General features: G+C 40.5%; 1 protein-coding gene across 1 annotated transcript in view; it reads right to left on the bottom strand.

The window, feature by feature from the left end:
* SYNJ1 (synaptojanin 1) overlaps nucleotides 1–17,074 on the bottom strand; it is a 96,951-nt gene that overhangs the window by 23,835 nt on the left and 56,042 nt on the right. The window contains exons 15-23 of the mRNA XM_082840511.1: nucleotides 16,721–16,913; nucleotides 16,314–16,472; nucleotides 15,077–15,233; nucleotides 14,346–14,463; nucleotides 14,031–14,246; nucleotides 11,091–11,169; nucleotides 6,648–6,810; nucleotides 2,835–3,044; nucleotides 1,405–1,512 (exon numbers count right to left, since the gene is read on the bottom strand). Of these exons, the coding sequence (XP_082696637.1) occupies nucleotides 1,405–1,512; nucleotides 2,835–3,044; nucleotides 6,648–6,810; nucleotides 11,091–11,169; nucleotides 14,031–14,246; nucleotides 14,346–14,463; nucleotides 15,077–15,233; nucleotides 16,314–16,472; nucleotides 16,721–16,913 (1,403 nt within the window). The remainder of the gene's footprint in view (nucleotides 1–1,404; nucleotides 1,513–2,834; nucleotides 3,045–6,647; nucleotides 6,811–11,090; nucleotides 11,170–14,030; nucleotides 14,247–14,345; nucleotides 14,464–15,076; nucleotides 15,234–16,313; nucleotides 16,473–16,720; nucleotides 16,914–17,074) is intronic.

The raw sequence follows: 17,074 nt of genomic DNA, 5'->3' as shown, positions 1-17,074 counted from the left end.
CGCAATGTCCTTAGGCAGCTAGAGTAGAAAGACCAACTGCATGTGTATAGTGAGCCTTAATGACATTAAAACTGGATTTGTAAAAGCTCTTCTGAAATATCTTGCCTCAGCCTTTCCTGAGAATTAGATTAAATAAGCTTGTCAAATGTATACCTCCAACTACGCTCTGTGAAAGTTTTCATGTAAACCAAGTAAACTACACTTTTAACAAAAAGTGACCCATGTGCTAGTAAGAGTTTCCTTATTGAAATACATAAAAGAAAATTGTTCTTACATTTTAAAAATGAGGCATGAATGCTCTGACAAGTTATGATAGAGCCATGCAAAATGAAAGCTATATTTCAGATAATTATTTTAAATTGCATTTCTAGGACACTTTGCTAATCCACAGGCTACTGGCAAGGGAATGTACTAGAGCTCTAATACAATCTAATATAATCAAATACTTGGGAAACATTCTATACTCATTGTGCCTGAATCACTTTTGAAAGTAGTATGATTTGAGGGAATTAAATCTTTGTAACCAAATTGACTGTATTTGTTAAGAAAAAGTCTATCAGGCCTTGATGAGTAATTCACCTCTATCTGGGAAATGGAAGCTCTTGTTAATTCTATTCACTAATAAAACCAAGCTCTAATCTTTTACTTAACAGGAATATAATGGAAGTTTGGAGCTATTTTTAACTTGGCATATAAATGTCATTCATTTTGACTTTTATCAAACAAACCTAAAATGTCTTTCAGTTATAGGAATCAAACTCCAAAAAAATTACTGAACCAAGATCCATACATTACAACAAATATCAATGGTTACCTCCAAATTCTTTTCTAGCAGGTGCAGGACTCCTAGCCCCTTATGGTTCATAAGAGAACGTGCAGCAGAAAGGAAACGACATTAAATAAAGAACTGAAATGTCAAAGATTTACTATAGTATTCATGATGTCAAATATCATGTAGAAACCACATATTCATGTCTTGGTGCTATAAAAAAGCTATTATGTAATGCAAATGCTTCTAAATAGAAACATTATACTTATTTTAAAAGAACATTTAAACAAATATATAAACTTTATAGTAAATAAGTATATGTATGTTCTTCAGTTCTAATCATGCATTTTATAGAAATCAGTACAACCCCATTAGCAAAAACAAAACAAACACTTCTTTCACACTTGTAAAAGGTCAGCTCTGAAAACATGTTACAGGAATCTAGTTGAGAAACACTATTTTTCCCTGTTCTGTCACACCCACCACGTTTTTTAGAGAAAAACTGAGGAAGTAGCACCAGTGATAGAAAAATAGTAAAATCTAGAAGCTAGAAGTTCGAAACATGCAGAACATTTTTAAACAGAGTGGAGGGAGATTTTAAATCGAGCAAAAGTGGAAATGAAATGGTTTGTTACCTGCAGGCGGAGGCGGTCTTTGTGGGGGGGCTGGACGCGCAGGAGGAGCAGCCGGGCGGGGAGGGGGGGGCCGCTTGGGCTCCAGGGGTTGAGTGTCAACAGGAGAACCTACCGAAAAAGTACCTGAGGTAAGAGGATCACGTTCCAAGTGGATGTGAGCACAAACGTACTTTCTATACGCGTATGATAAATTATTTTGCTAATTTTCTAAATTTGTACTACAGTGTAATGTCACACATTTCTGATATCAATAACATAAGCAGTTCTGCTACTACATTACCCTTTGGTACCATGAGAGCAATCAGGCTAGCTCTCTGTGGACTTCTTACCCAGGCCCCAGGTGCTGAAGGGGATTTATCGAGCGGCCCTATTAAGACAGCACAAAGGGGGCTTCCCTGGTGGTGCAGTGGTTAAGAATATGCATGCCAATGCAGCGGACACGGGTTCGGGCCCTGGTCTAGGAAGATCCCATGTGCCGCGGAGCAACTAAGCCCGTGCACCACAACTACTAAGCCTGCGCTCCAGAGCCCACGAGCCGCAACTACCGAGCCTGCATGCCACAACTACTGAAGCCCGCATGTCTAGAGCTTGTGCTCCAAAACAAAAGAAGCCACCGCAATGAGAAGCCCGCGCACCACAAAGAAGAATAGCCCCTGCTCGCTGCAACTAGAGAAAGCCCATGCACAACAACGAAGATCCAACGCACCCGGAAAAAAAAAAAAAAGAGACAGTGGTTATATTATTTTAAAAAAAAAAGATGGCATGAAGTACTGTGTGAGTTAAGTCACTTGCAGTGTACTGGCCAATAGAGAGAAGAAAAAGAAAAGGGTGTCTCTTCTCTCTATACCCTGGCTTATCTTGAATTTATTGAATGAAGCCAGTCCTCTAAGAGTAGCATGGGTGAGCTAGAGAAGTTTATGAAATGGAAGGTATTTTCTGAAGACATTGGTTAGCATGGAACAGTGACTAAACCATGTAGCGTAACAACCTCCAGAGATAAATCCTCCAACTTTGGAGAAGTCATGACTATCAAGTTGAATTCAAAAAATATATCTTGTCTCTTTCTGCTTCATATTATAATTTAGGTAATGTACAGATAGACAGTTAAGCCCGAATAGTTATGGGTCCTGACTATAACGATAGAAAATCATCAATGATAAGACATGGACAAGCCTGGCCACATAGAAAAAGAACTAAGAAAAATTCTCATCTAGTGGCAGTGATGAGTATCCTTTCCATTTAGGGCTTACCATCTGCGAAGTTTCCTCTTTCGTATACACAGAAAACATGCTACACTTCAGCCTATGGATATGAAAGTTAAAACAAAAATGGGTCTCCAAAGGAGAGGCAAAGGCATCAGAGGTTTAACCGTCTAAAATCAAATGCATTAGTCAGGGAAAGTCATACAAAACTTTAAGTAAAATACACACTTTGTGAAGCTGGGTGCCCGGGTGTTCTTGATGGAGCTCGACTTGGTCTCATGGGAAGGGAAGGCACAGGCCCCTCTGATATGGTAGGTGACTGGCAGGGACTGGTCCGGGGTGAAGAACTTGGGGAAGTGCCAAGGCCAGAACTGGAAGATGGCTGGAGATGCTGAGGAAGGATTTCCTCTACCTCAGCACTGTAGTCATCAACATCACCTGAGAAAGTGCAAGGTCAGCCAAGGTCAGCCAAGTTACCACCATGTTAACTTTCTCAGAGATTTTTTTCACCAATCTAGGCTTTAAGGGGTTATATACATAAAATAAACACATTTAACATTATGACACTGCAAACATATATAGGTTAAGCATGTGGGCATATATAAAAATTTTATACATATAGAAGTAGAATTAGTGCAAACGCTCTTATAGGAAATGTAATTGAAGATAGTCTGTTTCAGAGCAACAGGAGGCCGGTGGTGACTAACAGCTGGAGCTGGGCTGGCTCCAGAGCCTTCAATATTCCACTGAGCAGCTGTCTCAGTGCTGGCTGACTTGGAAGCTTAATGCTCTCCCTCCAAACCTTCCTTCTCGCCCATGGAACTGACCGCTCCCCAGTGCCCTCAACTCAGGTCCTGCCCTCGCAGTAGACAGGCTCTCACGCGGTCACACACCTTCCCCAGAAGTCTCCTCGCTACTCTGTCCCCTGGACTCCCCCAACCTGACATATACACAACAGGGGGGAGTTGGTTCTCCCCTGAGATCTCCTCACCTCCTCTTTCCTTAGGGTTGGAAAGTGGGGTCAGGGTGCCCCTTGCAACTCAATTCCAATTGCAGAACTCAATCTTCCAAGCCTGAACAAAAAGGCCTATTTCTTTGAGGCTGCGCCATCACGAATTTATGTAGCACCCTCAACCCCCGCTTGCCGCCATAATCTCCAACCTCCAGCCTTCTGGTCTCTTGAACCCATTCACTGAGGACTAAGGGGAAAGCAAGCTGGCAAGCTGGGCCCTGCCATCTTCCTGGGCGACATCGAAGTCCATGTGGTCAGCCCATCAACAACCCGATGCCTTTTCCCTGCTGATGCTCTCCTCCGCTCCTGGCACATATGCCCCTGGAACTGCAGTGCCTCTGAAACAGTGAACTCAGAACACTGCCCTCTGACCACCACTTCCCAGACTTCCACTCTCGCCCTCAGTTACTCTTCCCTCTTTTGACTTCACCAGGATCCAGGCCTTTGATTTTGCGTCTCTGCATCTGTCTTCACGTCCTCTGGTTCCTCACCTCGGCCGTTCCCCTCCTGCACTATTCTTCCACCGCGCCTGCATCAACTCCACTGTCTAACCTCTCCATAACTGCGCACCTGGGCTGCTGGGTGCTGCGGCCAGAGACAACCACGTGGCCCCGATGACTGAAGCCATGTTGACTCTGTGGTTTTCAGGCTCATCTGGGCTCCCAGGGCTGCCTGGTAATTCCACAATTTCCTGGCTGGCTCTCCCTCTGACCCCTTCTCAGGAGCTTTATCTTGAACCGTCTCAATTCTCCTGAAACCATGAGTTGCCCCACTCCTTAAACTTCACAGAGAAAAGGGTAGTCTTGAGATGGGACCCCCTCTCTTCAACAACCTGGCCCCAACTGGAGCCTAACCACGCGGTTGGCACTCAGGTATTTGTGGATGGAAACAGTGGGGTTCTGCCCACCCCCGTCTTCCCAGGGACCGTGTTCTGCCACTCATTCTGCCCTGCCCCTCCCCAATGGCGTCAGCCCTTTCCATCAGCACTAAGCGTTCTCAAGCATCCCCATTTCAAAATAACACTCCCTGGAGCAGCTGCCTTCCTCTCCCTTTCCCCCGCCTTAGCCAAACTTCTGTGAAGAGTTGCCTGCAGACACTCTCTGCACATCTTCGCCTTGCATCCACACCCCGATTTACCACCATCTGCCTTCTTCACTCCACTGAAATCACTCTCCTGAATGTCACCAACAGCCTCCTCCCCGGGACTAAACCCAAAGGGCAGGCTGCGGTGCTCACTTCTCCTTCTTGCCACAGACCACTCTCCCTTGTTATCTTTTCTTTCCTTGATTTTTAAGCTGCTATATTCTCCTGGCTCTTTGACATTTCTGGTTCTTTCTTCTCATTTTCCTTTTATGGGCAGCCTTCTTCTGCCTGTCCTTGAAGTCTGCATTTCTGTTTGATCCCAGGACCAGTCCTCTCCCATCTCTATCTCATCCTCCTGGCCAAGCTAATAAAAACGCATGGCCTTAAACTGTCATCAGAGCTGCCTGGTGGGCCCAGAGCTCTCTGCTGAGTGCCAGGCCCACACCCCACAGCCTACATCTGGGCCTGATGGACCCTACAGACACCTCAGACTCAACATATTCAAAACCAAATCCACCTCCCATCCACACTCACTCCTCCTGCACAAGCATACTTGCATCGTCTACTTAGATCCTTTTTGTCCCCTGAGGTCTCTGCACATTCCTTCTTCCTGGTTCATGCCTTTCTATCCTCTTTAATCTAATTCTCACTCAGTCTTCAGACTCTCAATTTCAGTTTCTCTGGTAGAACTCTCCCGACTTCCCAACTCTAGGTCAGGCAGCTGCCCCATGAACTACTGCAGCATCATTCACCAGTGCATTGATGTCACATGATTACAATTGCCTGCTTACTTGTTTGTAACACCAACTGAGCTGTGAGCTTGGGGAGAGCAAGGATGACATCTGTTGAATTTACAACACCTAGCATGGACCTGGCATGTGAAAGGTACTACATAAATGTGTGGACCAAGTAAACAAATGAACAGTGAAATGTGAAAGTGAGATGATCTTCTGAGGTGTTCAACTCTTAAGTGCATTATCTAGACATACAGGGTATCACAATATGATGCATTGTCATTTTATAAACTAAGGTATGCATCTTAATGGAAAATATGCTAAAATAATATAGCGCATATATAGCATTAAAAAGCAAATGCATTTCTTAATCACATTTAAGGAAATTACTATATCGAGATAATCTGTCCCGAACTCCAAACTTGAAATGATTACATTTATATGGCTGGGTTCAGTTTCAAATGCATGTGTTCCTAGCCACTTTGAGAATCTTTTAAAATTACTTTGAAATATATCCTCTTTTGAACAGACTTGTGGTTGCCAAGGGGGAGGGGGGTGGGGGAGGGATGGACTGGGAATTTGGGACTAGCAGATGCAAACTATTATATGTAGAATGGATAAACAACAAGGTCCTACTGTAAAGCACAGGGAACTATATTCAATATCGTGATAAACCATAATGGAAAAGAATATGAAAAAGAATGCATGTATGTATATGTGTGTGTGTGTGTGTGTGTGTGTGTGTGTGTGTGTGTGTGTGTGTATAACTGAATCACTGCTGTACAGCAGAAATTAATACAACACTGTAAAGTCAACTATACTTCAATAAATTTTTTAAAAAAGAAAGCAATATATCTTCTTTTGTAGTAATTATTCTTTTGTAGTAATTATTTTGAACCCATTTCGGCACATTGAGCTTCTACTTTTCTACCTTAACTACAATTAAGGGGACAAAACCACACACCAAAAATACCACTTTGTGCTCTTACGACACAAGGACATAAACTAACATTTGGATTGCATGGCAGAACGGCAAATACATCTAAGTCTGGGTACAAGCAAAAGACACACAATACGATGCAAAACAAAATCTCGTTAATATTGCTCTCAGTGTTACAAGAAGGAAGAGAAGGATAAACTTGGAGACTGAGACGTTACTGATGGGAAGGAAACATCTTGAAGGACAGCAGTAAATGTGTTCAACAAGCAGACCTTCCATATCGAAGTCGGCCGCAACCTCCGCGTCTTCACCCAGCAGGGTGGAGCTTGTTGAGGACGGCAAGGGGACGCTGATTTTCTCTAAACTCATTTCTTCTTCCAAAGTTTTGATCCAGTCTGGACTCTTTAAAGTAATAGTTATAGTCCGACCCAATAACTAGTTGAGTAAAAGAGATATAAAATAAAAATTCATTGCATGAAAATTCACTATCTTGGAATAAAGTGCCTGCCTCAGTCTTACTACGACAACAGTATAGGCTTCATTCAGCTAGACTCAATTCAACATAACCATTTCACATATACTGTATTTTTAACTAATTTTTTGTTTTGTTTTGGTTGGGTTTTGGTTTTGGGGTTTTTGGGTTTTTTTTGGCCGCTCCACGCGGCTGGCAGAATCTTAGTTCCCCGACCAGGGATCGAACCTGGACCCCCCCCTGCAGTGGAAGCGCGTAGTCCTAACCTGGGAATTCCCTTAACTAGTTTCAAATGTCCCCAATCCTCCCTTTAAAAGCCTGTGTTGCTAAGTCTCAGGTCTTCTTTCTTAGGATGCACACAGATTTAAGTTTCCTTTGCTGCAGTAAGTATCTTTCCCTGGCCAGATATAAATTCACTGACAACTCTACTACATAATTTTATACTTCCTATGATTTTGATTCACAGATTAAATAATTGTTCCTACATGAGACAACTAAAGGAAGGACAGTAGAAAATCCTTAAAATAATTTCCCTGTTCATTTGGGCCTTCCTAACTTGGTGTAATGGTCTTGAAAGGTGCTATAGTGTCAAAGTAGTTTCAGCATTTCAAACGTCAGAAGAATACTGAGAGAATTTAAGACCATTTTAAATCTTCAACAAAAGTTAATCATTCTGAAAACAGAAAGACTGGCATCTGTGAAACTGGCACCCTGCCTTTCCTATAAATGTGAGAAGCTTTTAGACAAAAGTATAATCTAAAACAACCAACATATTATAATCAAGTTACACTGTCCTGTGGATGTATTAAAAAAAATACTTTCCTTACGTGCTATTGACATTAGAATTCTTTGAAGGCATAGGCTGGAGAGGTTGAAAGCTGCTGGCCTGAACAGCACAGCCGTGTTTAATAGGAATTTAGTGTCCATCCTGAGCTTTGAAGTCAGAGTCCTAAGAACTAATAATTCTTTACTCACTTATTAGACCAAATCAATTAAATTTCAGAACTTGGCAACAGGCTTCATATGCCATTTGTTACTTTTTAAAGTCAACAGCATTCTTTATATATTCACCAAAGAATACTAACAAGTATTCTTAAGCCTCAGTCACTAATAACGGGCTGACTAATAATAACTAAAATAATGGCCATTTAAGAGGCACTTCATCAAGAATATCCACTTGGCAGAGATCAGAGCCAAATGAAAAGAAAGAAATTTAGACGACAGAAAAGAAAATGCTCAAGAAGGGCATCCTTCAGGTTTGTCCTGCTTACGCTATACACTTTTTCCAGACTCTCCCCTGGATTGGAAGTGTTCCTATTAGTCTTGCGTCTAGAAGATTTCGGGCTGAAACAGTGGTACTAACAAAGCTAGACTAGAGGTTTGGAAATGTCTAACTTTCAAAAGGATAAATCAAACATTATTATGCACTTTCCCAAAACATTATTTTTTCAGAATTTTGAAAATCTTTTAAGGGAGCTAAGGGTGGGTCCTTTCTAAGAGCATAACATACATGACTAGACTTAAGGGTGAGGAACAGAGCTGAAAAGAAGGGAGGAAAAAACCAAACAAGGAAAATTATCAGGGGAAAGACAAAAGAAATATTCAGAAAGGGAATAAGAGCTGACAGAGAATGCCAAACTGAGAGCCGCTCTTAAATATTTACAGCACCATGGGGGAAGGAAGGGCTTTTTAAGATATCAAAGTTAGAACTAAATTTAAAGATCAGTTATTTCCATATGGTGAAGACACAACAAAGTCATAAGGCAAACTGGGAGGAATATCTGCAGCATGTTATGAAAAGGGATTAACATCAAGGGAGCTTCAAAAGATGAATAATACCCCAGGGGAAAAATGAGCTAAGGTCACAAACAGCTCGTCAGAGAAGTACAAAATGACCAATGAATTAAAAGAGCTAGCAATCAAAATCTTAACACAGAAGTGACATACTACTTCTAGTTTTTCAGACGGTCAAAGTTAAAAAACATCCAGTACTGATTAGAATGTTGGATGTTAGGTAATCCGAGGCATAATACAACTAGATACATTCCTCCTGAAGAGCAGTTAGCCAACAAGTATCAACATTTAATATGTTAATATCTTTGTCGTAGCAAATTTACATTTAAGAATTTATCTTAAGGAATAATAGTTAAGCATGCAAAGTTAGAGCGTACACAGGGGTTCCCTGGAATGCTGGTTTTAGTAATTAAAAGTTGGAAACAGCCTCTTGCCTTCCAAGATGGCCCACACTCTGTCTGTGGAGCGTGTATCTCCCTGAATAAACCTTCTTTCACTTTACTATGTCTTGCTCTTGAAATCTTGCCTGCACAAAGCCAAGAACCCACACTGGGCGGCCATCCCAGGGACTCAGACATGACTTGGGATGTGACCATCCTCTCGCACCCTACTCTCTTTCCTGCAACATCTTTCCTGGCACCCAGTGCGGGGCCTCCAAGGCCATAATCTCGATCCGCCTACTGGGCTACGGCTCCCCTCTGAAGGGTGGCTGGGACTTACCCTGAGCCATGTAGATTCAAGTAGCCCGTTAAGGGGCAGCTGACGTCGCCTGCAGGATCTGGCAGAGACCAGTTCTCTGGCCGCGAAGAAGCGCACTGAGGCCAAGGCTTTTCCCCCTCAGTCTTTCTCATTTTCCTATTGCTCTATCTCTCTGGACTTGAAAAGATCCACCCAGACGACCACCAAACATCCAAATTAAGACTGCGCGGCAAGTAATTGACAACTTGGTTGGGTCTAAAGATCTCCTGCCAGGGGGCTTCTCTGGTGGTGCAGTGGTTGAGAATCTGCCTGCCAATGCAGGGGACATGGGTTCGAGCCCTGGTCTGGGAGGATCCCACATGCCGCGGAGCAACTAGGCCCGTGAGCCACAACTACTGGGCCTGCGCGTCTGGAGCCTGTGCTCCGCAACAGGAGAGGCCGCGATAGTGAGAGGCCCTCGCACCGCGATGAAGAGTGGGCCCCGCTCGCCGCAACTAGAGAAAGCCCTCGCAGAGAAACAAAGACCTGACACAGCCAAAAATTAAAAAATAAAATAAATTAAAAAAAAAAAGTTGGAAACAACCTAGATGTCTATTAATGAATTTGGTTAAATAAATTTATATATTTATCCACATAATAAAATTAATTTTTAATTAATTTTTAATTAAAATGCAGTCATTAAAAATGACATATTTGTTCATATAGAAAGATGTCCATGATATGTATATCTCATTTTTGTTAATATATATGTACATATATATGTAATCCCATTTGTTTTAATATATATATATGCCTATATGAAGGTTTAGAAAAATTATTTTATAATGGTAGGACCACAAGTGGTCTTTATTATTTCTTCATACTTTTCTGTGTTTCTTAATTTACTTTTGCATGAGCGTACTACTAATGCATTTGGGAAAAACAAGCAAAACCCTACAAAATCTATTTCAAAAGCAATATACACATGGAAATCTTTTTCTCCAAGGAAGTGGAAGTTATGTAACAGAAGAGGAAGCTCAGGTAAATCTTTACCGAGTTGCCTGCTGTTGGAGAAATTAGGCCTGGATTTTAGTCCATCCTATCTAGTGCCCATATACTTAGATATGTAGGATTTGTCTAAAAGCATTCAGAAAAAACTAATAGACATAGCACTTTACAGGAGTACAACTATTCCAGGACATTGATGTAAGTTTCGCACAATCAATGCCATTTCAAATCGTAGGTTAGGAATATCTCCACTAATTACAACTTTCTAAAATGCCTCAATGGGATGGATTTGTTATCTACGGGAATTAGTTTACCTACGCTTGAAAAAGGGACCTGGGTACCACAATCTAAGCCAATAAAACAAGTTCCTTGGAATAATGAGCACATTCCTCCTTTGTTTTCTTGTAAGTGAAGCATTTTCTTCCATTTGCTAGAAATCTTTTCTACCATATAGATGAGCCAGAATATCTATTCCAATTAAACATTTTAAAGTTTTATATAAGAAAATATAATAAAATAAAATTTGGTAGTAAACATGTTTTCTTCTTAGTCTATATCAATGATTAACATCTCTAGGGCAGGACCAAAATAATCCTAAATTAGTCTGAAATCTAGTCTAAATAATAAATATTAAAGTGCAACACTAGGTCTTTTATCCTCCTGAACTGGAAATACATTTAGATAATTTGCTGCATGTCTCTAAAAATACAATCTTCAGACACTTAATTACAGAATGGTTTAGACTCAACAAATGTTACCTTACCTCTTTACCATTCAGGCTCAGAACACTCAAGGCAGAGCTTCCCTCCAAAAATGTAACCCACATTTTATCTTCTACAAATCTTTAAGGAAGGGAAAAAGAAACATAAAAAAACCCATAATTAATACCTAAGGTATAACTAGCCCAATGACTAGTCCAATGATTATCGATTAACAAGGGCTTATAGAGGCCAGAAAGTAAGAGCGAGAGCAACAGGGCCAGCGGTGACCTGGAGAGGGCACTCTTTCCCTAAAAGCATTCAAATTCAAATTTCTTTCAAATACTTTGTTAATAAAACAGCCTGCCAGAAGAAATGGACCGGTGGACCTCCAATTGTGATCCCTGCTAATCCAATCCTTCATTTCATGGACAAGGAGAAAATGGGCCAGAGGTGAAGTGGCTTGTTCAAAGTGACCCTATGAGAATAAAATACAGGGCTAGGACCCAATTCTCCTGACCCTGTAGTCCAGTATTATGTATTTTCACTGTCTCAGTGATTTTCCTGAAGCAAATTTCCTTTGACCAAGAAAGAAGACAGGGAGTTGTCACAAAAAAAAAAAAAAAAAACAACAATTGATATCAATCAGTCAATCAGACTGGCCCCAAGGAGCCTTAGATTATGGTCTTTGTTTTTATTCAATGACAGGCATTTAAATGACTTCAAAGGCCTGTGCTATCATTCTAAGTTTATAGTTTTGAAATAAGAAATCCCCAAAAGGAAAAATAAAAAGGACACTGGAACAAGCTCTGAAGGAGATGGTCACTGATACATAATAATGTTATCATGAAAAAAGAAAACAAATTACAACATTATCAGTCTTATTTACAGAAACAATTTTACCAGTTGAACTACTCCCAACTGTATAAATCAAGTTCAGAAATCCTTGCAGATTTTTCAGATGAGAGACAGTAAAACATGTACATGCGTACATACCCCCCCCACACAAAACATAGGTAAGAGACAATTTCTTTGGCACAAAGTTCCTAAATTGCAGGATGCTGCCATTTGAAAGACACAGGGACATCATTCCTACCTAAAGACCACGAAGGGGATCTTTCTCAAATCGTTGGCAATGGACCAGATCCATCCTCCAAAGGTTACAATCACTATCAAAAGGCTGCATTTACGCTGCACCAGTCTCCCCCACACCAAACCCTATTTGTTCTCTGATACTGGTACCAAAGCGTTTGTGGCCACGTGGCAGGGCTAATTTCTTGGTCCTATCCTTACGTGGCAATGTGCCCCCTATACATTTTGAACTTTAACAAGAGATTCTGGTTCTGATATCCATGGATTTATGTAGGACCTTTTAGAAGCTGTATTTTCTTCCTTTTTTTCACTCACGAGGATAAAAGCTTCTAGACTTTTCCCCCAATTAGTATAAGTATCTAAATTTGCCCCATCTACATTTCCAGGGGATCTCTTACTTACATGTAAAGACTTCACTCATTCCCTAATGGTTGCCTTATTCCAGAGCAAAAAGTGATGATCAGTTTAGCCTACCAGTGACAGTAGTCCTGTCCTTGTTTACTTTCATCGTCTGCTTTTTCTATTCTAACTTGGTTGTCTAAGGTGTAACAACCAGAATATTCCAGGTGAGGAGGCACAGTATGGTTTTATAATGCTAGGATAATGCCTTGTTTCGTTACCAATTCTTTTTCCAATGATAACAAGCATTTTGGGGAAAGTTTTCAGCTCCAATTTAACACCAAGTTCTTTAGAGCCTAGGATAAAGGCAGACAGGTCCTCTTCCTGCATCAGTCTTTCATCCGTCATGCACACCTCTGGGTTCCCTCTGGCCCAGTGCAATATTTTAACTTGCTCAAAAGGGCATTTATCTGCTACTGTGCTGCCCACTCACACAGTCCATGTGATGCTCCCGGTGGTTTGGCATTTCTGTACTTGGCAAAGCTTACTGTCATCTGGAGATTTCACCACGTACTTGCTAGAGTCTTAAGATCTCTAGCCATTTTTTGTTTCATTTTAAACCTTTGGGGTAGACCTTTGTCAAATGATTTCAGGTTAAGTCTAAATACAATTTCCTCTCTATTTGCCCATTTACTCTCAGAAAGGAGAGTAAGGTTTCCCAGGCATGCTTCTCACTCCAGAAGAAACTATCCCATCTTCATTCTGTAGAGTATTCTGTGTAGCGTCTAGGAAAGCCATTACACACATGCTGATATTCCCTAGATTGCAAACAGGAATTGGCTCTTCCATTTGTCCTCTGCTCTGCCACAGCACCTAATATAGAGATTTGCCCACTAAATAGCTATAAAACATCCCTAAATAAACAGAGGAACAGCACAGAAAGGAACTGGATAGTACCTCTTCCCTACGGAATTCAATACATGTTATTCAGTCTCTCAAGATTGCTGGGCATTTGGAATAGGCCGTTTTTTTAAACCACACAAGAGGCATCTGGTTCTGCAAAAGGCAGATGGTTAAGTCAGTGATGGAAACCAAGACGGGAAAGAATGACTCCTGACTATTCACCTGGCAGGGCTGCTCCTCCATCAGATGGAAATTAAACGACTTAAAATTACAGAAAACATCAAATTTCTTAAACCGAGGGCAGAAAAGTCACTCCGCTTTACTCCTGTCACTCCTTAAAAAAATGAAATAGCAATCACATGTTCATTCTTCTGTGGGGCTTACATGTTATAGCGTATAGGAATCTTGAGAGAACACATCTAAATGTGCACCTATTCTTGTCATCAGTTGTTCATATCAAGTTTTACTACTCAACTTTAAACTTTCTAAGTAGCAAGTCCAGTTTCAAAACCTATGAGCTCTTTGAATAATATTTCTATAGTATGATTCGCCTTCAGTTCGGAAATACAAATACTCATATGCTATTCAAATACTAAATAAAGTGATTTCTAACACAGAAAATATTATTTACAGATCATGAGCTGCTTTTGGACAATACATATTTTACTTACCTTATGAGTATAACTTCACCAAAATTTGTAAACTGTTGCAGAAGTTCATCAATCAAAGCATCATCGAAAAAATTGTTTTCTGGTAGAGAACTTTTGATGGAGACCAACACCGTACCATCTGGGGGACCCTGAACGGCAATTACTTCTTTATAAATGTTTTGCCTCTCTTCAGCTTCCACTTCAAATATATCGATGTCAATCAGGGCAACGACAGGCCTTAGGCATAAAGGAAGGAAGATGTGTTAGGAACATTTAAGGAAGGACGTATTTCAAATAAATTTCAAGCACAATTAGGAATACAGAGACTGTTTAAACCTATGGTCGGAAGTCTTCAGCTCGGCCCTTCCGTAGTGCAGCAAAGTGCCAGGAGTCCACGTGTAGAGGATTTTGCTTCCATCTTGAAAACTAGCATTTAGGAGATCTAAATCTTCAGCTGCAGTCAGAATAAAACAAAACATAGGAGAAGCCACCTGAGCATGACCAATCATGTGGAGCTCGTTCATTTCACTGGCTTCAGTTGTCTGAGGCTGGGAAGCCAGACACACTTGCTAACAGGCAAGAAGTCTAGACACCGTTAAGTTAAAAAGGTTTCTTGGTGAAGCTATCATGTTATGCTTTACTTAGTTAAAATTAAGATGAGCCTTTACTCTGAGGCTACTTAAAGGCCTGTGACCAGAGAGTGTTTCAAAAATAACTGAACAGACAGGTAGCAGTTCAAAATATCTGCAAACCACTTGAGTTATTCAAATTAGAAATCTTAATTAGCATTCAGTTGACAATTCCGTAAAAATGTTTCCCTGCTTCTCTTTGTATGACACTACATCACTGAAAGAAAACAAATTGAAAAATTAAAGTATTACAAGCAGGTCTGAGAATTTTTTTTAAGTTTTATATTTAAATTGAATTTATTTTATTCTAGATAACCTGTGTTGAAAAAAAAAAGTAGTCCTCCTCGCCTTATTTGATATTTGTATCATTCCCTTCTTCCTTGTAAAATTTGCACTAGTTCACTTAAATGAAGAAGTCCATTTCCCAACTTTCCCAACCTGATCTATCAAAAGGCCATTTCCTTCTTCTCCAGAGGACACGGTCTGTCCATGCAGGGGTGCGGCACTTTTCACTGGTGTCGTAGTCATCAGAAAACAAATCATATTTATATGTTGGAGCAAAGGTTACTTTTCCTTCTAAAAATCCTCTAAAAATCTAAAATAAACATACATAAAGTAAGTTATTCGAAAAGACAAAAACGTTCTGTTTTCATTCAGGCAGCCATGCATTAAATGTCTATTATGCACTGGAGACTCATGAAATTTATGTGCCTCTGATGAACACTTCTAACTGAATGGAACAGAGCTTAAGAAAAAATAACCCAAGACGTGGGCTTTATCACGCCACTTGTCTGACATTTGATTAAGCAAAGTACAAAAACGTGAACAATGGAATTCCACCAGACTTTTGAGCTACATGACACATTTAAAACTGTATGGGATTTTGGAAATCAAATAGTTTGATGTCTTATTCTCAAATGAGGAATTGGGGCCTAAGAAGGTTACATGGTATCCATCAGAATTTAAGTCTGATGACCAGAAAGATACCGTATCAAGTGGCTTCAATCACCTCTTCTTAAAAAACTTTTTTTTTAAATAAATTCTTCCAACTTTTGTGGTCACAAGTTTTTAGAACTAAGTCTCAAAAAGGCAGATGATATGAGAAACAACAACATCAAAATAAAGCAAATTACCATAGGATCTTAAAGCCAAAAAGCTCTAGCCCTGACAAGTAAGATTCTAAATTCGCTATTACTGAAAGAGAAAATGTATATTCTTCTACTTGAAAGTGAATCTTATGGAGACACAATATATTTTTCCTCCTGGAAATTATTATGAGTTTTCCTTTCCTTTTCTTTTTTTAAAAGAGAAGGCAGGGCTTCCCTGGTGGCACAGTGGTTGAGAGTCTGCCTGCCGACGCAGGGGACACGGGTTTGTGCCCCGGTCTGGGAAGATCCCACATGCCGCGGAGCAGCTGGGCCCGTGAGCCATGGCCGCTGAGCCTGCGCGTCCGGAGCCTGTGCTCCGCAACGGGAGAGGCCCGTGTACCGCCAAAAAAAAAAAAAAAAAAAGAGAAGGCAATTTTCTACCTGTTAAACTATAGATATATATCTACTAAGTATAAAGAGACTCCAAGAGGTTAAAAAAAAAAAAAAAGCAACACTTTAAGAAAAGTATGTTTTCATAATCAAAGGTCCCCTTCTTCCCAATGCAAGTATCTTAAGTATGTATCTACCTGTCCAGCATTTTTCTGGTTGATAAGCTGATCTCCTGCTATAAGAGAATCCCAATTTTGCTGTCTTATTAGCTCTTTCACTTCTTCATTAGGAAGATCGATTCGGTAGTTGAAATCACCACACCAAAATACGTAGTCATGGGAGAACAGCATCCTCCCCTGGAAGCAAAGAGAGAATTTTAAACAATCAATTAAAAAAATGTTTTACCACTTCTTCTTTGCCTCACCCCTGCCATGCCCGATTTATTTAACCCCACAGTAATTACACATGAAGTACCTAATATTTAGGTGAACAATGCTGACATTTCTAGGAACTACCTTAAATTTTCAAAAACTGATATAGAATTTGGGGTAAATTGATACACATTTCAAAGCTTCCTCTTCAAAAACAAGCCACAAGAGTTTACCATTGGAAAACTCAACTTCCGCGCTATTTCCACAAAATCTTCATTTCGTTCTTTGACCTGCGATTGTCCTGCAGCAAAGTGGCTGCAGACGAAGCAGAGGCTTGTGGTGTGGAACAGCATTCGTATTGCGACTGCTCCCTTATTTCCAGTTGCGCCTCCCATTCCCGTCTTCACAGTATCAACTGCAACATCCCTTTAAAAGGAAGAATTCTAAATCAAAGATCAGAAATTCCAATAGTTCCGTGTGCATAAGAAAATAGGAATGTCTGTTACGTAACTATAACATTACACATTGTGGGGCACTTTGAGGGCAAGCCTGTGAAAGAGTACAGTGAAACTATTAGTGATTCTTTA

This window comes from Leucopleurus acutus, assembly GCF_964270905.1.
Source record: "Leucopleurus acutus genome assembly, chromosome: 5".
NCBI classification, from domain to species: Eukaryota; Metazoa; Chordata; class Mammalia; order Artiodactyla; family Delphinidae; genus Leucopleurus; species Leucopleurus acutus.
Note: the sequence above shows the minus strand (reverse complement) of the source record. Positions and strands in the feature narration are given on the sequence as shown.